A 22906-nucleotide genomic window follows, 5' to 3' on the forward strand; every position below is an offset into this window, starting at 1 on the left:
TTCGTCTTCTGGGGCTGTACCGCGTAATGAAGCTCCAAATGATCAACCTCTGATGCCTCCTCCTTCTAGGGTTCTGTCCAGTACTGAGGCTCCAAATGATCCCCCTCCGGTGCCTTCTCTTTCTGGGGCTCTACCGACTGCTGAGACTTCTCCTAAGCAACCTTTGTGAAGGCTCCCTCTTGTGTGTTTATTTTGACTCATGTATATGTACATATTTGTAGCTTATCGGGGATATCAATAAATAAGCTTTCCTTCATTTCAACGTATTGTGTTAAATACACCAAAGCCTTATTCGCTAAGTTCTTTGAATTTTCTTTTGTTGAAGCTTGTATGTTGAAGCTTTCTGAGTGGAGCATGTAGGTTGGGGTAGTGTTCCCTTAATTTCCCGAGTGAGGAAAACTTCTTGGTTGGAGACTTGGAAAATCCAAGTCACTGAGTGGGATCGGCTATATGAATCTTAGAACGCCATTGTGCTCGATCCTGTGTCATGTCCTTCGTTAGATCCAAGTACTCTAAGTCTTTTCTTAGAGTCTCTTCCAAAGTTTTCCTAGGTCTTCCTCTACCCCTTCGGCCCTGAACCTCTGTCCCATAGTCGCATCTTCTAATCGGAGCGTCAGTAGGCCTTCTTTGCACATGTCCAAACCACCGTAACCGATTTTCTCTCATCTTTCCTTCAATTTCGGCTACTCCTACTTTACCCCGGATATCCTCATTCCTAATCTTATCCTTTCTCGTGTGCCCACACATCCAACGAAGCATCCTCATCTCCGCTACACCCATTTTGTGTACGTGTTGATGTTTCACCGCCCAACATTCTGTGCCATACAGCATCGCCGGCCTTATTGCCGTCCTATAAAATTTTCCCTTGAGCTTCAGTGGCATACGGCGGTCACACAACACGCCGGATGCACTCTTCCACTTCATCCATCCAGCTTGTATTCTATGGTTGAGATCTCCATCTAATTCTCCGTTCTTTTGCAAGATAGATCCTAGGTAACGAAAACGGTCGCTCTTTGGTATTTCTTGATCTCCGATCCTCACCCCTAACTCGTTTTGGCCTCCATTTGCACTGAACTTGCACTCCATATATTCTGTCTTTGATCGGCTTAGGCGAAGACCTTTAGATTCCAACACTTCTCTCCAAAGGTTAAGCTTTGCATTTACCCCTTCCTGAGTTTCATCTATCAACACTATATCGTCTGCGAAAAGCATACACCAAGGAATATCATCTTGAATATGTCCTGTTAACTCATCCATTACCAACGCAAAAAGGTAAGGACTTAAGGATGAGCCTTGATGTAATCCTACAGTTATGGGAAAGCTTTCGGTTTGTCCTTCATGAGTTCTTACGGCAGTCTTTGCTCCTTCATACATATCCTTTATAGCTTGGATATATGCTACTCGTACTCCTTTCTTCTCTAAAATCCTCCAAAGAATGTCTCTTGGGACCCTATCATACGCTTTTTCCAAATCTATAAAGACCATGTGTAACTACTAAGTTACAAGTTAACTTGTGCATATAAAATTATCAAAAACCCATTTTATGATTTCTAATTTGCAAACAATTATAAAAAATATTATTAAAAGCCCAACGATTCGAATTTGAAAAATAATTAAAATCTCAGAGAAAGTAGAGAAAGAGAGAACCTGAGCTTGGTGGGCCTGGGCTTGCGTTTGTTGACGAGGGGTTTCTTGACGTCGTCGGCGGGGTAGAATTTGGGCGGCTTCTCAGGCTGGGTCTCGGCTGCCGGCTTTGCATCGTGGCGAGGGAAGACGCCGCCGTTTTTGGCCTTGAGAGCCCAAAGACCACGCTTGTGGTACATTTTGGACCTCGAGAACTTACCCACCCCGCGGACGAGATCTGGGTTCCGGGTCTTTCTGGGGTTCCTTGCTTTTGCTGCCATTGCTGAGCTCACGCAGTCTCTCTGAGGCTTTTCTGGGGTTCCTTGCTTTTCTGCAATTGGGCCCTAGACGGTCGCTCTACCTGTACTAAGCCTGGGCCGGCCCTGGGCTTGCTATTTGCGAAAGAGAGACGACAGAGGAAGTGGTGCGGCGGGGGGTTGAAGTAAAACCCTTACTTCCGGTTTGAATTTTTTTTTTTGTTTTTGGTTTTGGGCTTTGTATCAATCTGGCCCAAACTTTACTTGCAGTACTGAAATGTTCTGTATTATTTATTGAAAACCATTTGAATTTTAAGAATAATTGGTTGTAAAAGTAAAATGATTGAGGTCTTGTTTGTCATGCTGTACATAGCACCGGATAAAACCAATAATACGGAACCAATTGTTGAGCACTTATGTATCAAGTAGGCATTTGACTAATTATTCTATTTTGGTCCCACTTATTTTATACGCTCTACACACGTTAACTTGTACACTCCCAAAGATAGGTATGGTGGTTAACAAAATGTATTTTAAAGTCACTTAGTAGTTAGTACTAATCTAGTGATATATTTTTTTCACTTGTAATTGCGAGGTTTTATATTCAAATCTTGTTGATGACAAATTCAATACCAATTTATTCTCCTACACTATTAAGTTTAAAGCCTCAAACCTGCATGATAACCTCCAAGAAAAGTAGATAAGATACAACATCTAGTAACATAATTTGGATTGATTTACTCCATTGAACAAAAAAATTGAAGTGAAAACTTGTATACCAAATAAAAAACTCAAAATAAATTACAAGCCATTTAGAAATGCTTATTTAAAAAACACTTATGCTCATAAGTACTTCTAATAAAGTGCTTCTATTTTTATTTTAAAATCACTTCCAAACACATATAATATATACAGAAAGAAATCCAAAGTAATATGCAAAAAGATCAAAGAAAGAAAAGAACTTTATGGATATTGTTGTATGTATATTATCTTCTTCAACTAGCAGGAAATGTCACCAGTTACCTAGGAAACGGTCTGGTCATGGAATCAACATTTGTGGAATCTGTATACATGGTGAGACCTTCAGGTGAACCATGATTATATGGCCCAAACGCAGGGCGAAGTTCTTCTGTTGATGTTGGAGTTCTTTCTCGATGCCTAGACAACTCCATTTCCAAGCAATATTTGAGCTCAGACAATACAACATCCATTGTGACTCTGTCTTGGGAGGTAGAGTTTGTGCACGCCATTGCTATCTCTAACGCTTTCCATACCGAATGCTCATCGAACTCTTCTTGCATCCTTTGATCTACAATACATTTTAGTTCCCTTTTTTCGAGCTCAGAACTCACCCACGTTGCTAAGTGGATTACTTCATCACTTTTTATCACTGCAGGTTGCCCGGTGATTAGCTCTAATAGAACTACCCCAAAACTATACACATCACTCGTTTCATTCAGCCTTTGGCAATTGTAGTATCTGTAAACAAAAACTAATATTCATTAATCACAACGTCGTGATTTATATGCAGCTTATTGTCGGTTTCGTGCCCCTTCAGTTTTATTTTTGATTAAGAGTTTGTTCCATTTTTTAACATCGTATTTTCGCATGATAATAATGCTAATAGAATGGGAAAACCTAAACATACTCTGGATCAAGATATCCGGCTGTTCCCATGACTGTGCTGACCACTTGAGTCTCAATGTCACTAGCAAAAACCTTGGAAAGACCAAAATCCGCTATTTTAGCTTCCAAGTTTTCGCTTAAGAGAATGTTGGCTGTCTTCACATTTCTGTGGACAATAGGCGGCTTGCATCCGTGATGCAAGTACTCGAGACCTGCGAACCAAATTTCGCAATCCGCATTGGTAGAACTATAATTTGTGTGAACATGATCACATCTATTTTACTGAAATAGCAGGAAGCACGAACCTTGTGCAGCATCGATTGCTATACGTAGTCTCATTTCCCATGTCATCTGTGAACTTCTTTCTGCATCTGCAACCATTAATGTAATATTTAAATACTTGGAAATGCTATTAAGTTGACTAGGTTGAAGATATTCTAACATAAACCGGTGAAATTTCTGTATCTTGATAACAAGATTATACCTGAGAGATAGTCTTTTAGGTTGCCATTAGCCATGTACTCGTATATAAGTGCCAAGTTGTTAGCATCATCGCAGTATCCAATAAACGAAGCCAAGTTTCTATGATGGATTCTCATCAGGAGCTCAGCCTGCAGTCAAGAACAAACTCATTAGAATCTTCAACGAACAAGACTAGGCGCCGTATTTACCTTGCATTCCAAGAAACTCTAAACTGACAAACCTCTGTTTGGAACTCCCTAGGTCCTTGAGTTGATGATGCAGAAAGCATTTTTACTGCAACTTGGGTTCCGTCTTTCATGCAACCATGGTACACAATCCCAAATCCTCCTTTCCTGATCGAGGTTTGTAAGTTTTTGGTGATATCTAAAACTTCCTCATGAGTAAACTGGCACTTCTTTGATGCTATAGCTGTTTTGTTAAAGGGTTCTGCTTCTGTACCTTAAATACACAAAAAATATGTGTTCACACCGTTTAAATATTCTATAGACAACCTGTTTCGAGAGTTCTTCATTGTTCAAAGTAATTCTGTTACAATTCGGGGAACTATTAAGATCTGTAAAGGCACCTGATTCTCTTTTTCTTCTCAATTTCCATACTAGTATCAGCACTATAACAACTGCTAGTGCTGACAATAATGATGCAACTATTGGAGTGACAATTTTCTTGTTCTTTTTGCATGAACCCGAGTCACAAAGATTTTCGGTATCCACACTGAAATGAACAAAAAATTCTTCTTATTTCTGTTATTTGTCAAAGCAAAGGCATATTTACAAACCGATAAACAAGAAGCGATTTTTACCTCAGTACAAGTAATCCAGCTTCTGATCTTTCGAGAAGAGCGTTTGGAACAGAACCAGACAATTGATTGCCCTTCAAATTCCTGCACGTCAATTCTTAATAATATGGAATTCTGGTATCAAATGAGTCTATGATCATGTAGAAATTACACTTACAAGAGAGTGAGCGACTTTAGTTCTTCTAAGAACAGAGGCACTGGCCCGGTTAGGTTATTGTTCGACAAATCTCTGGGACGAAAAGCATTATAGTATTAGGTTCTGCAAGATAGTAAAGTGGATAAATTCGGCAAGATGGGTCTATGGAAGCAAAGGTGAAGAACAATTACAAGGACTCGAGCGAAGAGAGATTGGCAATGGAAGCAGCTATTATCCCACTCAAATTGCTTGAACTCAAGTTTCTAATCATAATAAAAGGCAAATCTGCTTAGAAATAGATTGGAAAGACAGATAAATTGTAAGAAGACTAGTTCCCTAGAAGGACTCACAGGGAAATAATCCGAGGAAGCGAAATGCTGTAGTTGCATTCTAGACCTTCCCAAGAGAAATTCCTAGGTCCACAAGGATCACCAGCCCAGATTTTTTTTATTTGATACGTAGTTTTGACATTCTTTATGGCATCAGCTGCAGTCATTAACAAAACCAGATCAAACAGGACCGATAAAGCTAAGAATTGGTTGTTTCCAACTTAATCATCCGCACAGTTCGCTACTGTATGCTGTATTTTATATTGTCAGGATTCCGAGGTGGGATTTTTATATTATTCAACAAGCATTTCTTTTCCAGAGGAAATAAGCATATATCAATACTTGTAAGAATGTTCTTGTTGATTTAACAGAGGAAGACATACCATCTTCACCAGAAGTAGGTGATTCAACCTGCTGCATGGCTTGGAAAACTTCAACAGCATTTAGAATCGGCGGAAGGGAAGAGTCCTCTGTCTTGTGTATGGAAATTTCGTGATCCTTTCCCACCAGAGCTCTTGAATTAGATATAACGTCTGCGTGTAAGTAACGGGGAGTGAATGGTCCAATCAACGTAGATCCATTCCATGATATATTGAATTTTCTTAACTGATTCTTCTCAAGTTTCTCCACTTCAGCAAAGTACATAAAAACATAATACTGAGCATTCATGTCAGTTTTGTTCCAGTACAAATTTAAAGGTTCACTTGCATTCCGAGGTGTAGCTGCTGTCTGGATTACTTCCAATGGCACTCTATATCCGTTCTTATATGTCGTAACCGACGAAGAAGTACTAACTGGATCCCAAGAAGGTGAAATGTGACGTGACCAAATGCGATCATAACCATCATCTCCATATCGACCTGTTCCATTGCCTTGTCCAATGTCCAGTCTTTCAATAAGTACTAATGATGCTGACGTCCCAAATTCAGTACCATAAGTTGAGCTATTAAGCGGTCTAAATTCCAACGCCGAAATAAAGGGAGTTCCCAATCCTTTATTTATTAGACAAATGTCCAAGGTATTTGATCCTGCAAAACCTATAATCTCCTTTATAACAATAACTGATGCATTTCCAAACCTCACTGTCGACCAAAAGTTGACGCCGAGGTAGAGATCAAATTCCGGCAGCTTGTTTTCTCCATCGTAGTTTCCATACAAGAAGGTAGCTCTAATCAAATTCAAACTGCCATTTCCTGCTTCGGGTTTCAACGTGTAGCAATTTTTGTTTCCTTGAGGGAAACTCCTGAGGTTGGAGAGAGGGAAGGGGAGGTTGGGATTCTTTAGATACATAAATTCCGAAGAGATGTTCTGGTTTATCCCTGTGTCTATGTAATCTCCATCCGGTGAGTATGTTATGTTCGTATCCTGGTCTTCGTAGTGCTTCGATGGAGAACCACAATCAATGCTTATGAAGTCTACTCCAAAACAAATAAATGAAATAAGTCTTAGAACTCAAGCAACATATCGAAAGAAACAGATTCTTTTTCTACAAGTATATTTTATCTATACTAAAACCCCGTGGATAGGTACTGTTCATTAACAGTGCCTATCCGGTTTTGTTCCTCATTTTATTCATGGTTTTTGGGTTTTAGTGGGATTGTGCAGTGAAGTGGCCATTTTGTCCACGTTTTCTTTTCCTCTTCTTTTCTTCTCTCTGTCTTTCCGTTTCTCTGTTTTCCCGTCTGTATTTTGGTTTCGATTCCGATCGGATCCTCTCGAAGGTGTTTGGCGTTTTTCTCCCCTTGTTGCGCGAACGAATCGCTCTCATTTAGGTATGTTGATTCATGCGTTGCTTTATTTTCTGTTTGGTTAGAAGAAAATTTTATAACTGATTGTTGTAAAGTTGGGCTCTTCGGCTTTTTTGCCCAGCGCTTTCTTTTTTTTTGTCGTGCTCTGGTTGTTATCTCTGATTTTGTATTTTGGTTGCAGGAAACATTTTTCTTCGAGTTTTAGGGTTTCATTCTGTGAGCTTCCAAACTTTTTCTGGATCAGGTATATAATTTATCTTTTTTGTGTTACTTTTTTTTTTTTGGATTGTTTATGCTTCGATTTTTCCCTGAAACTTAAAAAAAAAAAAAGAGGAATAGTTATGATTAATTTTTGGGTTTTGCTTTTCATGTTTGGATTTTTTTACTGTGGGTGAGTAATTTATTTTGGGAGTTTTAACAAAAAGCCCACAGTACTGTTCACTTTAACGAAAAACCACATTTTTACGCTAAAAAGTCAAACCTGGTACTATTCACTTTACCCTTTATTCTGTCCTTATCATTAAAACTCAAATTTTTCAAATCCTTTTCATTAGTTTTCTTTTTTTTATTTTGGTGTTTTAATTAAAGGGCTAAACATTTGTCAGGAATGATCATGATTAATTTTTGGGTTTAATTCAGCTGTTTCGGTTTTTACTGTAGGGGAATAATTTTTTTTTTTAATATTAAAACGCCAGAGATTAGTGAGGAATAGGTATGGCTAGAACAGTAGTTAGTGATGACGTTCTGGCTTTATTCGATGGCTAGGGGACTATGGCTTTATACGTTATTGAAAAGGCCAAAAAAAGGGATGCTTTCATATGTATAGGTGAAAAAGGATAGCAATTTTTTTTATTTAGAGGGTTTTGTTTCTGTGTTTGGATCCTAGGTATAACTAGATAATTTGGTTGTCTTTTCATTTTGGAGGAAATAGTGATTTTTGAGGGTTTTGTGTGCAGCCTTTAAAGTTTAATATTACTTGCTTTCAATCTGTTTTGAAAAATATTATTTTGTCAAGTCATGAGGCATGGCATCGATGAAATTGTTTGGTGTGGTATTGTTTCTTTCTTTGTATTAATTGAGCTTATAATGTATTTTAAGGCATGTATTATGATTTGTTTTTCAAATCAAATCTTAAATTATCGGTGTTAATAAAATTGATTTGGTTTTGTAGATCAGAATTTTTAAGTGACAAAATTAACCTGCAAATTCAGTTCAGGTATGAATGCTTTCGCTTATTTAGATTATTGAATTGATCTTTACCTTTACTAGATTTTAGTTTTCAATGTTGTTTGGTACATTATCGTGTTACTTTATTATTAATAATACTAATTTGGTTTTGTAGATTAAGATTTTTAAGCGAGAATCAAGTTCAAAATTCAATTGAGGTATGGATTTTTCACTTATTTGGGCTATTGAAATCATCCTTGCCTTTACTGCATTTTATTTTTTTAATTTCAGTAGCTTGAATGGAAGACGCAATTCTAACACCTATCAATCAGTTACAACTGTATAAAAAGGCAGTAAAAATTAAAGTCTGCATGTGTGGAATGTGGAGAGCGAGAATTCCAGAACGACTGATAAATATACAGGTATGCACTGTGTATACTGGTTGATAAAAAGGTGAGCAATTCATATGTAGAACTAACCATTGTAAAATTCAATCATGTTTTTTTTTTTTTTTTTTTTTTTTTTAAAGTGATGTGTTTCAGATATTGTACTCTCCAACTAAGCTGTTGCAAATCTTTTGTATAAAGCTTTTAGCTGTTGAAAGTGTTTTATCCATCCTAGCAATTAGTCTACTAACTTATGCCTAATTTGTAATTATTGTATAAGAAACTGCAATGATGAATGGGAACAAAGAAAAAAGTAGTGTTATCCTAGCCAAAAACCTTATTCTCACTACATTGGGTACGATTAGTTAAATTTTCAATTCGTTGTAGTTGGATTGAAACAATATTCCCTAATATTTTTTTTTCATATAAATAGTCCAATTTTTCATAATCCTTCTTATTCGCTTGCAGTGTGGAAAGGTTGTTCATTATCTCATGACCCAAATCATTGCCCAAATTTCTGTGATATACATTTCAATTCACTTTCTGTGAGTAATGTCTCAATCATTGTCCATATTTCACACTAAATTGTTAATAAGAACTCATTATGCTAGGCTTTATACACGTGCAAAAGTGTTGTATGCATAATATCTCATTAGCATGGCTAGGATCCACTTTTAGTTTGTTTGCACCACATTTTTCAATTAGCTGAACCTGAAACTCAAGTTAACTGCTCAAATTGGGATCGTTTGGGCTGATTTGGAGTTTTTTTCATTGGTGAAAAAAAAGATGGTTACCAGTAAATTGATTGTATTTTAATTTTTATTCAATTCAGCTACCCATGCTCAGTTTTTCGGTTTGATTTGAAGGAATTTCTTGCGCAGAAGAGCTAGGGTTTCTTAGTGAGTTCTTCGGGTTGTGCATCTGGGTAATTTTCTGTTGTTAAAATTTGGGGCTTTTGTTATTGTGATTTCGGGTATCGTGATTTTGAGGATTTTGTTTGTAGGTTCAGATTCCCCATCATGGTGTATAATTTTGTTTTGTTTTTGGCTTTAGGAAATCGTGGTTTTTTGGATTTGGGGCTTTTGATTGCAGCCTTCCAGAGCTTGGCTTTTGTTTGGTTTTTGGTTATATTGGACTTGAATTTGCTTTTTTGTTGTCCGATTAAGTGGTTTGTCATTTTAAGTTAAGTGGTTTGCTGCTTTAGACTCATTAGTTCAACCTCTGCTGGAGTAACCAAAACCGGGTATACAAAGAAGACTCGAGACTTGATTAAGTAGGTGCTTAAACGTTAATTTGTGGAAGAAGAGGTTGCAGTTGCCCTGGAAGCAAATCAATAAAAGAGTGCAAGACTTGAGAAAGAAATTTGTGACACAGAGAGCAACCTCTCCAGGCTAGAAGCCAAACTACAGTCCCACAGGCCACATCCAATGCATCAAACAGATCAGCTTTTGGGTTTATCATCAAATAATCAACCTATTCATCAGTAAATTAACGTTTAAGTTTGTTTTTAATTTAGTTCACAAATAAAATCAACCAACTTTTCATGCCCCTTTAATAGGAAATTATAAAGCAATATTGACCGCATTTTGTGTATTTTTTTTCTTCATTCTTTTGAGATGTTGTTTGGGCCGAGTATAAAATCATTCTCGGCCCGGAAGGCCTGGCGACAAGGGAGCCTTGGATCGTTTAGTACGTGGGCTTTCCAAACCTAGGCCGGTTAGGTCATGCTACATTCGCAAGTCGAGTCCTAGCACAATAAGGAGTCTCGGCAAGATTAATAACCGGAAGTGAATCCGGCTCAATAAAGAACTAGGTTCACAATCCTAGTGAAAATATGACTGGTCGAGTTGGTGTTTGATCAGGGGAAGAAGACCTAGTTCGGGTAGGGTTTCGACTCGATTTTAAAGATATCTAGTGCTATAAATAGAGGAGGCTGTGCATCATTCAAGGCCCCTTCAATTCAACACACAACTGCCCTGCGCAAACTCTCTCAACAACTTTGAGATTTTTATTTTCTCTTTTCGCTGACACATCTTCCGTTGATATCAACATCACTGTGAAAGCAACCGGTGAGATCTTAAGTCGGCATAGATAGCTCTGTCACCGTAGAATTGACCGAACTCGCAGTATCTTTCGTTGGCATCAACAGCACTGCGGCGAGGACGGTCGGTTACCTATCCAAGTCTCGGTCGAGAAGGGTTTCCGAATCCTTATTGATTGAGGTCATCTCATTAGTCTTCTCGGCGAAGTGAGGTGTTACAGTTTACTAAGCTCGGCGCATTGCACGCCGAGTTATTTTATGATTGGATACTCTCAAGTAGGATTTAGAGTTCGACATTCAGACGGCCGAACTACGTTCACTATTAAGACTTATATTCGCTTTGAGTATTTGTGCTCTTACACTTTGGTGTCGATTCGGCGTGAGTTTACTCTGACGAATAACATCACCGTGACCGAATCCGACGACGGCGATTCGTGAACTTCGTAAGAATAGTAGCCTTGTCTTCAGGTTCGAGGACCCAAGAGGCCGAGACGCGTTCCTTCATCGGCCGCAATCGCAAGACGCAGAAGTCAGCCGCAAGACGCAGAAGTCAGCCGCGCACCCAACGCAACATCAACAAATTTACTCCTCGACCGAGCTCGGCCGACGAGTTGGCACGCCCCACATTCACCGAATGACGTAGTTAGCTTATAGATTACCACGTAGGCTTGGTAGTTTTTAGGGTCAACATATGTATTATTCGTTTATATCATAATAGATTAGATGATGAAGAATTAAAGAAATTAAATGCCGCTTTGGATGAAAAGTTCATGTTGATGACAAGTACTGTTGCTGATATTAACTGTCCCTCATCTGCTTTAATGCTGCAGGTATATATATATATATATATATATATACAGAGAGCTTAAGGGGAGGGATCCCCATTTTTTGAAAAAAATGGGGATTAGGTGTGGGGCCCACTTCACATCAAATTTCAATGATCCGAACCGTCTATTTTGTTAGTCTCGATTCATAGATCATCCTTGCAAAAATTCAATTCAATCCGAAACCATTTGCCTATTTAATTATCAATATCAAATTTCATATTTTCTTATATAACAAAGTATTCGTTCATTTCCTTGAACCCAATTAGATGTCTTAAACATTTCCAATTTAGCTAATATTTTGCAAGGATGATCTATGAATCGAAACTAACAAAATAGACGGTTCGAATCGTTGAAATTAGATGTGAAGTGGGCCCCACACCTAATCCCCATTTTTTTCAAAAAATGGGGATCCCTCCCCTTAAGCTCTCTGTATATATATATATTATGTAACAAGTTTTCTATCAGTTTGTTAATATGCATAACCAATGCAGGTTTTTTAACACTAAACATGTTTGTATTTCTTTGAAAAAAAATTAGGAAAAACAAAACAAGTTGAACCGATCTACATAATGAGTCAAAAGAAAATAATTATTTAAATCCGTAGACCTTTTGAGGTCACTCTTAATGTTTTTGAATTGAGCTCAACCCCACGAGCAAGTAGACGAAGACCGTACGTAAATCGGGACGGGAAAGAAAACGTTATGGACGTCAGAAATTTCAAAAAAAGAAAAAAAAAAAGGAAGCTGCGAGTTGGCAGCAGAGGAGAGGAATGGAAGAGAGAACATGAGGAAAAAGGGGGGAGAGGGCCGAATGGGGAGAGGAGAGAGGAATGAGGGCTAACCAATGGGGGATGAGAGAAGGGAGAAACAGGAAGGAAAGGAGGGAAGGCAAAGAGACTGTGAGGCACCCAAACCGGATCCTAAAAGAGACCCGTTTTCCCCCTCGCGACCGGGTTGCCCGACAAAGAAATTTCGGCTGTCTTCCGTCATTATTCCGGCGAATTTCACCAAAATATCACCTAGAAACTCCCCACTGGCCTTCCCTCTCCATTCTACACCCCAGATTGTTGGGGTTTAGGTCCCAAATCGCGAAGAACGGACCCGTCGGTCCGGGGGTGCCACGGCGGAAATCCGCCGATCGTGAAAGTTATGTCTACCACCACCACCACCACCAAAACACTTCTCTGGAGGCCAGGAACAAAGCCCAAGTAATGGTGGAGGTGTTGGAGCACGTATGGAGGTCGATTCGAAACACACATAAAACTAGGGTTCCGGCCGTTCGAGGGAAAATTCAGGGGTTTCCCGGCCAATTTGGACTTCGGCCCAGGTATGAAAGTTGTTCCCCTTGGCTTGTTCTACATTTCTGTGAAATTTGGTAATTTTTGGAAATAGTTGGATTTTCCGGCAAGTCGGGATGGCAGGCCGCCATGTGCGGCAGGGCGTGGCGGCGGCGCTTGGACCGAGATCCCACCTGCCCTTCCTAGACTACTTTAGATACCCTAATTCCATACATGAAGTTCGATTAACGAAATCTCGTCGTAAGACTATAGTTTTGATAGAGACCGTCACTTGGACATTAAAAGAATCGACAATCCGACCATTGGATCGTCACCAAACTTTAATATGTTATAGTACGTAATATTTAAGGACCATAGGAACTTACGGATTAGGAATCCGACGTACGGATCTTTCCGAATTAGATTTCTAAGTTTGTAAAACCAAATGTCGACAACCATTTGATTTTGTGATTGGCAGATGTCCGACCGTTGGATCTCAATGAAATTTTAGTATGTTGTTCTAGAAGTATAATGTGGTAGTTAAGAAGTTACGTATGAAAAATCTGATAAGCGGATCTTCTGGTTTAGATTTCTAGGGTTGTGAACCTTATCCTCGATCTTGATCGACGGTTGACTTTTTAGTCAACTAAACCAAGTTTCTAGTGTGTTGTTTATCTTAGAGTGTTGTTGAGATTTCATAAAGCTTAGTGGGCTCATTGTGATGACGGGTGTCTTGATTTATGTATGAGTGATTATAATATAGGTGATTTATATTGAATTGTTATTTTATTTTATAGCCATCGTTCTATGTTCTTAATTGTGATTTGACTGTGGATTGGAAACATTTAGGAAATATGATTTGACGTGCATGTCTGCAATGTGGTTTGTGTTGTATGATTGGCATGATGTGATGAAATGTGAGGGCCAGTAGTGGACCGTTAACCCATTGTCTTGGGGTTTGTTGCTTCGACACTTGTTTCACATCCTGTTACCTTATTTCACTTCTTGTTTCGTTTAGCCCTTCTAAATTGAGTACTTGGTTCATGTTTTGTTTCTTCGAGTTGTTGATGTGTTCCTTAGCCTTTCACACGGTTCCGTTAAGTGATGGTTTGGAATCATATCCGCTCGGATTTCATTGAGTGATGGTCCGGAATCCGTTATACTCCATGATTCCGTTGAGTGGTCCAGAATCGTATCCTAGTTTGAATTTCGTTGAGTGGTCCGAAATCGCATCATTTGACTTGTTGGTTCCTTGGATTTGATTTCAGCTTCAGAAATGTAGGCTACGGTCGAACAATGTCGCTCTAACCTTGCATTTCGGTCTGTGATATGTGTTATTGATTGATGTGATTGTTGTCATTCTAATTAGACTTGATAACCAATGTGGCTAGAGAATAACATTGTGCTTCGTTGACTGTTCCTTGAGATGTTGCATACTATTAATTGCGGTATTATGTGAAACATAGTGATTTATATAATGGATAAATTGGAAAGCATGTGTGAGAAAGGCATACCTGCATGCATAATAAGGTGATAATTGTTGTTTGGCGTAAGCTTGATTTGTAGTGTGGTACTCTATGATTTCTTCTAGAAGTATTTTATGAAAAGATTAGAGTTTGACGAATGACGAACTACGAATAGTTTGATCCCTATTGAGGGTGCGTAGGTAGTCTAACAAGAACGTTAGATGCAATCATAAAGTATACAAAAAACTACTATGCGAATCGATTCTTGAGTTGTAATTTGTCATATCCCGGAGGCGGGGTATATTTGAGATACGAGTATTTGGTTTTCACGTCTCGATCCTGGACGTATGTCGGGATTGGGGCGTGACAAATGTCGTGTATTTAATTGAGTTGTAATATATAAATTCTTGCTAGATTGAAAGGTTTTTAACTTATTTGTTTGCAATGTGTGAAGATTGTTGATTATCTCATTGACCCTGGCCTTTGTTGCCTGCACAAGTGGTGGACATCCCTAATCACTTTATTTAAGTAATGTCTATCTTTGCACACATTTCAGACTAAGTTGTTAATGGGATTGTTCCTTAACTAGACAATTGTTTCCCAAAATTTGTATTTATGTCGTTGCCATGCATTGAGCTATCTCATGAATCTTCTTATGGTTTCAGTAATTCTTTTGTGTTGCCATGTGATCCTTCAAACAGATGCACCTACATTCTTTTCCAAATTTATGGAACATAGGAAAAAGGTCCAAGTTTTCCTTTTTCTTTGTTAACAAAGATAATTGTTGCTTAATGTTTTCCATGGCTATCCTACTTTTAGTGTAGGTCGTGGGAAAATTCCCAAATTACTGCTTAGGAGTATTAGAATAGGCCAGTGTTTTTTCTTTCATAAATATCTATTCGATTGGAAAATAGGCCAGTGTTTTACTCATTGTTCATACACTAACCCGAGTGTTTAGAGTCATACTTTCTATGACTTTTTTGTGAAGTGAACAAATCAAGCTCCACTCTCTACCTGGTTAGTCTTCAATCTACCAATTACTTTAATGTCTTGTCCTCTAATTTGTATTTGTTCGGGTTTTCAAAATTAATGTCTGATTTCTACAGATGAAGTGTTATACATGTTAAGTAGAATTCAGAAGTGAATTAGGTCCTCTTGAGAATGCAGGGGATAATTCTATGGGTGTTAACTTGGTTTTAAGATTGATTGTTTAGTTATAACATAAAATCTCAATATTTACATTTATAATATTAGAATGCGCTGATCTAAATAAGAGATTATTAAATCATTGAAAAAAGTCCTCTCTGATTGGTATAAAACAAGATTCTTTTCCACCAATAAAAAAAATTAGGTAATCATATTTTATTCTCATTTTTTTTTATAGTATAAACCTGTTGATGTAAATTAATTGCATGTATTTTAATATTTCATATCTTTCCTTGCCTAGGTTGCTTTCTTGACAATCAAGAGCAATGGAGGGAAACTTTAGGTGCTTCCGTAAATGACTGATTTTTTTTCTATGTAGAGACAAAAGTTCTACGATTGTTTGTGTGTGGACTGTATCAGTTAAATCTTTTGTTTGTTAAAATTTTCTAACATTTTTAATGTAAGTAATATTAATCGTCTATGACATAATTTTTCTCATAATTTCTAATCCCGTAGCAACACGTGGGGTACCAATTTCTAGTTTAGATCTAAACAAGAAGTTACAAGCAGATACATAAAGAAAATGATCAGACAAGACAACATATCATTTGGCGTCGAAGAAAAAATGCTAACCTATCTGGTGTTGCGCACGAACTGAACTTGCACAGAGCATCAAAAGGAGGAAGAACCCAGTTGACATTTTCATCTCTCTATCTCTCTCTCGCTCTTGGAGCCAAATAATCTGATACTGAAAATATATGAAACTGTGGAATATTAAAACTAATGCTGCAAAACCTGCTACAAATCCTAAGAGAACTACAATTTGGTTTTTTAGGTCAATGCATTTTTCCCTGGTCAATGCATTTTGGATATATTTGATTTCACATATGGAACACAAGTGTGCTTGTCATAGCCTCAGCCAATCAATTAGTCAGACTAATTTTTTTAAAAAATTTTCAACCTACGAAGATTTAAACAATCTCGAAAATTGGCTGAAATGATAAAAATACAAATTTCGGTGGATGAAAATGTCACTTTTCGAATTTTACTGATACATGTGCAATATTTAATTGATAACGTCTTTAATATTTTATTGATATGTTGTTACTTATTTATTTATTTTATCATTTTAACAATTGAGATATGTAAAATTCTCATTTCAGGCAAATTCCCTTCATTTTATAACTTTAATTGTGACTAGAATAGATATGCTGCCACATGTGCTCCCGAGGTCGAGTTTTGGTCCTGCAATATATAGATTAATTTAGGATTGTATTTTTCATACGTTTATTTTTATTTTTAACACATTTTTTATTTTTCATCCGTCAAATCGCATAAATTAAAAAAGATCTATGGTAAAAATTAACAAAAGTTGACCAGAAGTAAAAAATGGTTATGAATAGCACAATCTTTACACATTTATTTTTATTTCTTACACACATTTTTTTATTTTCGACAGTTAAATCGCATGAATTAAAGAAGATTGATGGTAAAAATTAACAAAAGTGTGCGAAAAGTAAAAAATGATTGCGAATAGCACACTCTTAATTTAAACCAGCGTGCGACTGACATAAATAGACAAACAAAAGAAAACTTAAGATGTAGCAATTAGTGATTAATTTAATGGATAAATAGCACATGAAAGCCAAAATCTTCATGCCGACAAAACGCAACTACAAATCCAAAGTCTAAAAGGCGGAAAAGGTAGAGCCTAGAAGGCTACAACTTTATAATTTTCCACAGCTTTGCTTATTATTATTACTTTAGTCTAAAGTAGGAGGGGAAATTGCACTATTGATGTGAACAGTGATTTGGGGTGGATTTTGAGTTATTTACAAAAATGTCACCCCCTCTTCAGTTTCAGATTGAAAATTTCGACCATCCTAGAAAGGGTTGGGGATGGAAGCAAACCCGATTTTGTTCCAGAGATCTCTTCGACGACAAGCCCATTTTGCTCCGGAGCTCTTCAACGACGAAGTCGATTCGGCGCCTCACCGTCGCACACCTCGCCTTCACCTCGCCGTCGCACTCCTTACCAGAATTCGAATCAATGGTAACGTGCCAATTGTATATATTTTTTTGTTGATTTTTATCATTATTCTGGAAATTAGGGTTTGATCTAAATTTGGTGTGGCTGTGCTTCAGCCAAAACTCACGGATTAGGCTGAGAGAGAGATATATGGGAGGATTTGTGGACGGATTTCAGGGAGAAAGGCGTGGGATGGCAGGGAGGGGAAGGGAGAGGGAGAAGTGAGGCTGCCAAAAAGGGGGTTAGGGTTGATTTTTTCTCCTCAAATCAATTGTTGGTGTCGGTGATTGAACGAGCATTGGTTAGAGGGGAACTTTCATTTCCTTTGTTTCTGAACCGGAATGGGGTCGATGGGACCATGCTTTGTTGCACGTTCAAATGAGTGATTTCAGGGATTTGGGGGTAGGACGAGTGATTTTAGAGATTGGTAATCCCATACCGTGTTTTCCCCTCATCTCTGTCACACTCAACCTCTCTCTAACCCTTTCTCTTTCACTCTCTTTCAGACTCTCCCTTTCTCCCAACTCTCCATCTCTCTCAACTTTAGTCATAACCCTAATTTGTTCTTTCATTCCTCAATTTTCTCCATTTGAGCAATGAAAAATCGAAATGGGTTTTCAGATTATTGATGCAGAGGGATTCACAGACAGAGAAGGGAAAAATAGAGAGAGAGAGAGAAAGAGAGAAAGTTGATTGAGGAAGTTGGTGAGTATGGGCTTGCACAGAGGGAAGAACGCAGAAAGAGAGAGAGAGAGGGAGAGAATGATTGCACAGAGACAAGGAGAGAGACAGATAGAAAGATCGCAGAAAGAGGAGGATGACGAAAATTAAGGAGGAACCCATGTCTGCAGAGAGCGAGTAAGTTCTGAACCAAAGCTTATTTCCTCTAATTTATGGCTATGCGACAACAAATTTCTGAAGCGAAAGAATTAAGGAACCTTGCGTTTAAAATTTCATCCTAATTTTTTTCTCTCTGCAGGACAAAAAACTACCAGGGAAGGAAGAGACTGCCAGGAAAGTAAAATCCAGACCGGAGAAGACAAGCAATGGTGGAGGAACCAAGGCTGTAGATCTTTGATAAAAGGTATAAATCCTTTTCGTTTCTGGTAGTTTGCCCTCGCCTAAAAATGTGAAATTTAATATGGTGTTGATGAGTGTGTTTGAAGGCGGAATAACTGATCCTGTAATTTGATTGCTTTGTCACACTCGAAATCATTTATCAATTTTGTTAAGTAATGTTTATATCTGCACCGTCTTCTAACTTTTTTATAAATGTTTAACCCTGATCTATTGTTTGATGATCGTTTTGTAGCACTGCCAATATCATCGCTCTTTCCATTCCTTTATTTTTTGGTGAGTGCTCACTTATTAATACTGCTGTTGCTTTTTTTAATTTTTTTGAAAAATTCAACCTTCAAACCCTGTTGAAGTCGGTTTGGTATCTCAAGATTCCAAATTATTGTTTGCAGATTAGGGATTTGCATATTGGTGAATGAGAGGAAGACATTGGCTACTGTGCTGGATATGTAGGTGAGTTGATGATTGTCACTACTTACCTTTCGTATTCTTCACCATTTTGTTCCTTAACAAGTGTCTTTACAAACTTTCGTACTTTGAAGGGGCTTCATTGATGCTTGGCAGAGTCCTGACATCAATTTTTTAGGGAATGGTGGCTGATATTGACTCAGATGAAGCCCCTATTTATATATCCTAATCATTTTTATGTTCTATCTTTTCTGACTTGGATGATTTTGATCAAATGAATGAGTTAGAAACTGAAAGTTACATTTGTTCCATCAATATGTTGATCAAATGGATGAGTTAGAAGCTGAAAATTACATTAGTTTCTTGCTGCTTTTTATACTCAATAGATTTTGTGTATATGTAGTGCTTTATTTTCAAGGTTATTTCTCTCAACACCATGTGAATGTACAAATGGTTCTTTCCCAATTCAACCAATTTAAAAATTGGGATTTTAACTGATGTTCGTCCATGGTTCCTTGCTTTCCAGATATTGAAACATGCATAAATTCACTGGAAATTATTCATGTCTATGTCCCAAAAGATACAAACATGAAGGCATGGATGAAAAGAGTTGTATCATAGACAACAAACGGTCAAAGGCCATTCTCCTCATTATTTCATTAGGTATGCAAGTTTTGTTCACATGTTAATATATTGCATATACGAGCCTAAATTTATTTTATTGGAGCCACTTTTGGATCCAAAATTCTCATAAAGTATGTAATTGATGAAAGTTATATTCTGGTGTCTTTTAGTGATCTTCATGTTTCGTACGAAATGAGATTGTTAGCTTCTATGGTAAGCAGTATTAACTATCAGGGATTTGTTTTCATATTGCATGAAATTTCCACTTTTTTCATCTTTGAATAGTCTCAAGCATGGTAAATATAATAGCACTAGAAAGTGAGGAAATCCACTTTCTATGGTCAGGTTGGATTCTCTACTATGATTACCATTTTTATCTCTAAACAAAATTTTAATGGTATGTATGATATAAAACGGTAAATTTAACTATTTTGGTTTGTTTGTTCTCACGCTTTGGTGCCTCGAGTTTTAATTTTTCATAGATGTGTCTGAGTTGTTTTCCAGTTACAATTTGGGTGCCATTGGCAACTTCTAGGGGACCAAAATTGTTTTCAGGTCAAAATACAGGAACCAAATCGTAACTAGACTAGGAGATTACATTACCAAAGTAGGAAAATTCGGTCTTGATTTATAGTTTGGCAACATAATATGTATGTAGGATGTTGTTTTGGAACTGCTTGGTAAGTGTTAAATACATCCTATAACATGACTGGCTAACAAGTATGGTCGTTCAGATATACATGCAATTGAGATCACTGACTAAATCAGATTTCTTTTATATTGAAGCAAATCGTGCCTATTAGGTGTTTGTGAAAATTCCCTAGAGAGTTAGAAACAAGGATATGATGCAAATCTGAATGTAGGTTGTTTTGGTATATGTGTGTACATATAAGGGTGTTATATTGATATGACATGCTATCTTATTTATCTATTTTTCGATTGTTAGATCAAAGAAGGAAGTTCAATTTATCAAGGATCAAAGTTTGGACTACTAGACAGCCTTCGGTTTGAGGTATAGAAGTTTCGAGCTTGCAATCTGGCCGATTGTGTGTTTTAATTTCTGGTTCCCGAATAAGAAATATGCTTTATTTGATCCCGAATAAGAAATGACATGGGTCTGTGGCTTTCATCGTTATTAAGTTGTATCCTTTTCTACTTGGGTTACAAAAAAGCATTAAAATGAATCAATCAATTTTTTTATTCTAAGGAAGTATGTATTCAACATTGTTTTTTCTGAAAAATTTCAGTTAATATAACCATGACCATTTGTCTACTATTTTCTATCTTCTAGTCTTCTTCCTTTTATTTTTATTGAGATCTGGTCAGTATTAAATTGAAATTGTTATTTAGATTTTACTCCTTGTGTGGTTTTCGAAACCCAACATGTGAAGGGTTAATTCTATTTTTAGGTTGAAGGAAAATACGGTGTATAATTTGGGAAGTGCTTTCAATTCTACTCTCATCTCTAATATGAATATAGATTACAACTCTGACCCTGAGTAATCCAAAAGCTAAAATCACACCCTCTTAATCTGAATTAATTGTAGACATACTCTCTTTCCCTCTTAATTGCTTCTTAGGGCTTCTTTGTTTTGATTTTCATCATCCAATTTGTTAAATTTATTGTTAATTTCAGGGTACTACCAATTTCTTTGCCCCCGTGTTTATTAATTGTGGTTTTCTCTATTCATTTGGGCTGTCTCAGTGGATTGAAGATCTCAGTCAAAGTTCTTTCCCTATCATTTCAAGCTGAATTAGCATGTAGAAGAAGCGATCAAGATAGTAGAAAAGAGATGGATTGATACAATTAAAAGGGAAACATAAAGGATCGAAGAATCTGTACAAGAAAAATATCACGCAAAATCGGAAGACGATCATCACATTGCCACATTGAACTTTAAACTTCATGCAGACAGTACCAATAATGAAGAGAATCACGAGGACCATAAATTATTTGCTCAAAAGCATATGTAAATGAAGAACAATAATTCTAACCTCTTTCTCAGCCTCAAAAAATTCTCCTTCTCCCTTCTTCTTTGCAACTTCCTTGGCAAAATATTTGTCATCAAACTCATCGACATTCAACCCATTCAACCCAGAAATGTCAACCTTGGTAGAAGTGGCAATCACGTAAGACTGATTTACACGTCTCAAAGGAACACCATTAATTTTAAAGGGGCCTGCAATGGCATCATACCAGCACTCAAGTTAGAACGGCACTTTTCAAGAAGCAGGCAAGTGCTCTAAACTAGAAACCCATTACCCCCGCCCACCACGGGATTGAAAAAAAATGAGCAAATACACAAATCAGTAGATGTAAACAAAATAAGAACATATATTTTAATAAGAAACAAAATAAGAACCTATGAAAGTTGAAGGCATAAAAGCTAATTCATATATTTTAACGAACAATCACGATTAAATAGATTACTAAGTACACACTCAGATCTATCTATATGCTGTTACAGATGCGAGTGCAACTCCTTCATGTCATCGTTTCATACAGTTTCGGAAGAAAGAAAAATAGCAACACACCACTTCGAGTACTCACTCACTAACCCTATTTGAATATATCCACCCAAAGAAAACCCCAGCCTGCAAAATATCCCATTCAACCGGAGGGGAGCAATCCCCCAAGCACAATTCATACGAAACGGTGATGTATTTGCAAATAACTTGAAACATAAGAAACCTCCCTTTTTGCACCAAATTCTAATGGTGTCGCCACAAAACAACGTTATCGTCATTGGGTGGAATTCATGACCAAGGAACCTCCAGTATCATAAAACTTAACATTCATTTGAAATTCCGGAACAATACTCATTAGTAACAAGAAGTAGCCCAGATGAAAGCTGCTTAAGAAAAACAACTCTCTTTCCCTTAAACCTTCCAGCCAATACAATCAGCACTGTCCCTGGTGTAATACTAGCCCTACATCCAACCAACCCAATCAAAAATAAAAAATAAAAATAAAAATTATCAAACACCCATTTTCTAATTTCTAATTTTGAGAACACTTATAAATAAAGATTATTAAAAACCGAATGATTCGAATTTGAAAAATAATTAAAATCTGAGAGAAAGTAGAGAAAAAGAGAACCTGAGCTTCGTGGGCCTGGGCTTGCGTTTGTTGACGAGGGGTTTCTTGACGTCGTCGGCGGGGTAGAACTTGGGCGGCTTCTCAGGCTGGGTCTCGGCTGCCGGCTTCGCATCGTGGCGAGGGAAGACGCCGCCATTTTTGGCCTTGAGAGCCCAAAGACCACGCTTGTGGTACATTTTGGACCTCGAGAACTTACCCACCCCGCGGACGAGATTTGGGTTCCGAGTCTTTCTGGGGTTCCTTGCTTTTGCTGCCATTGCTGAGCTCACGCAGTCTCTCTGAGGCTACCTATTTGCGATAGAGAAAGGACAGAGGAAGGGCTGGTTTGGTATTGCTGGGCTTTGAAAAAAAACTGCTGTGA

At 37.5% G+C, this 22906-nt stretch overlaps 2 protein-coding genes and 2 long non-coding RNA genes across 14 annotated transcripts in view; 2 read left to right on the top strand and 2 right to left on the bottom strand.

Annotated features, from left to right (window-relative positions):
- Window positions 1–22906, bottom strand: part of LOC126597027 (60S ribosomal protein L6-like) — a 34411-nt gene that overhangs the window by 6246 nt on the left and 5259 nt on the right. For 2 of the 10 annotated variants that reach the window (XM_050263843.1, XM_050263783.1), the window contains 2 exons: window positions 3812–3877; window positions 1648–1906 (listed from right to left, as the gene is read on the bottom strand). In XM_050263843.1, coding sequence (XP_050119800.1) covers window positions 1648–1906; window positions 3812–3877 — 325 coding nt within the window. Of the gene's footprint in view, window positions 1–1647; window positions 1907–2595; window positions 3277–3811; window positions 3878–3990; window positions 4118–4209; window positions 4428–4554; window positions 4701–4788; window positions 4870–4942; window positions 5015–5112; window positions 5185–5271; window positions 5408–5633; window positions 5949–22906 lie in introns of those variants that run through there. The other 8 variants (XM_050263810.1, XM_050263803.1, XM_050263798.1 and 5 more) reach the window with 8 other exon arrangements.
- Window positions 5953–22889, bottom strand: LOC126587287 (probable LRR receptor-like serine/threonine-protein kinase At4g29180; the record flags this gene model as incomplete). The annotated part of the gene is made up of 5 exons (XM_050252325.1): window positions 22546–22889; window positions 22271–22376; window positions 21441–21626; window positions 15941–16055; window positions 5953–6665 (listed from the first exon to the last, which is right to left on the bottom strand). Coding segments are annotated over exons 1-5 (1377 nt in total), but the record flags the coding sequence as incomplete, so codon positions are not given.
- Window positions 6874–8639, top strand: LOC126597111 (uncharacterized). Of its 2 annotated transcripts, none has more exons than XR_007614141.1 (5): window positions 6874–7022; window positions 7180–7242; window positions 8170–8214; window positions 8341–8383; window positions 8457–8639. It is a non-coding gene; the product is annotated as an uncharacterized LOC126597111 (long non-coding RNA). The 2 variants fall into 2 exon arrangements; XR_007614142.1 differs by having other exon boundaries at window positions 8460–8639.
- Window positions 18080–20721, top strand: LOC126597119 (uncharacterized). Its single transcript, XR_007614143.1, has 6 exons — window positions 18080–18194; window positions 18316–18420; window positions 18649–18689; window positions 18806–18866; window positions 19348–19484; window positions 20392–20721. It is a non-coding gene; the product is annotated as an uncharacterized LOC126597119 (long non-coding RNA).

The sequence above is a fragment of the Malus sylvestris genome, chromosome 2 (assembly GCF_916048215.2).
Source record: "Malus sylvestris chromosome 2, drMalSylv7.2, whole genome shotgun sequence".
In the NCBI taxonomy this organism is placed as follows: Eukaryota; Viridiplantae; Streptophyta; class Magnoliopsida; order Rosales; family Rosaceae; genus Malus; species Malus sylvestris.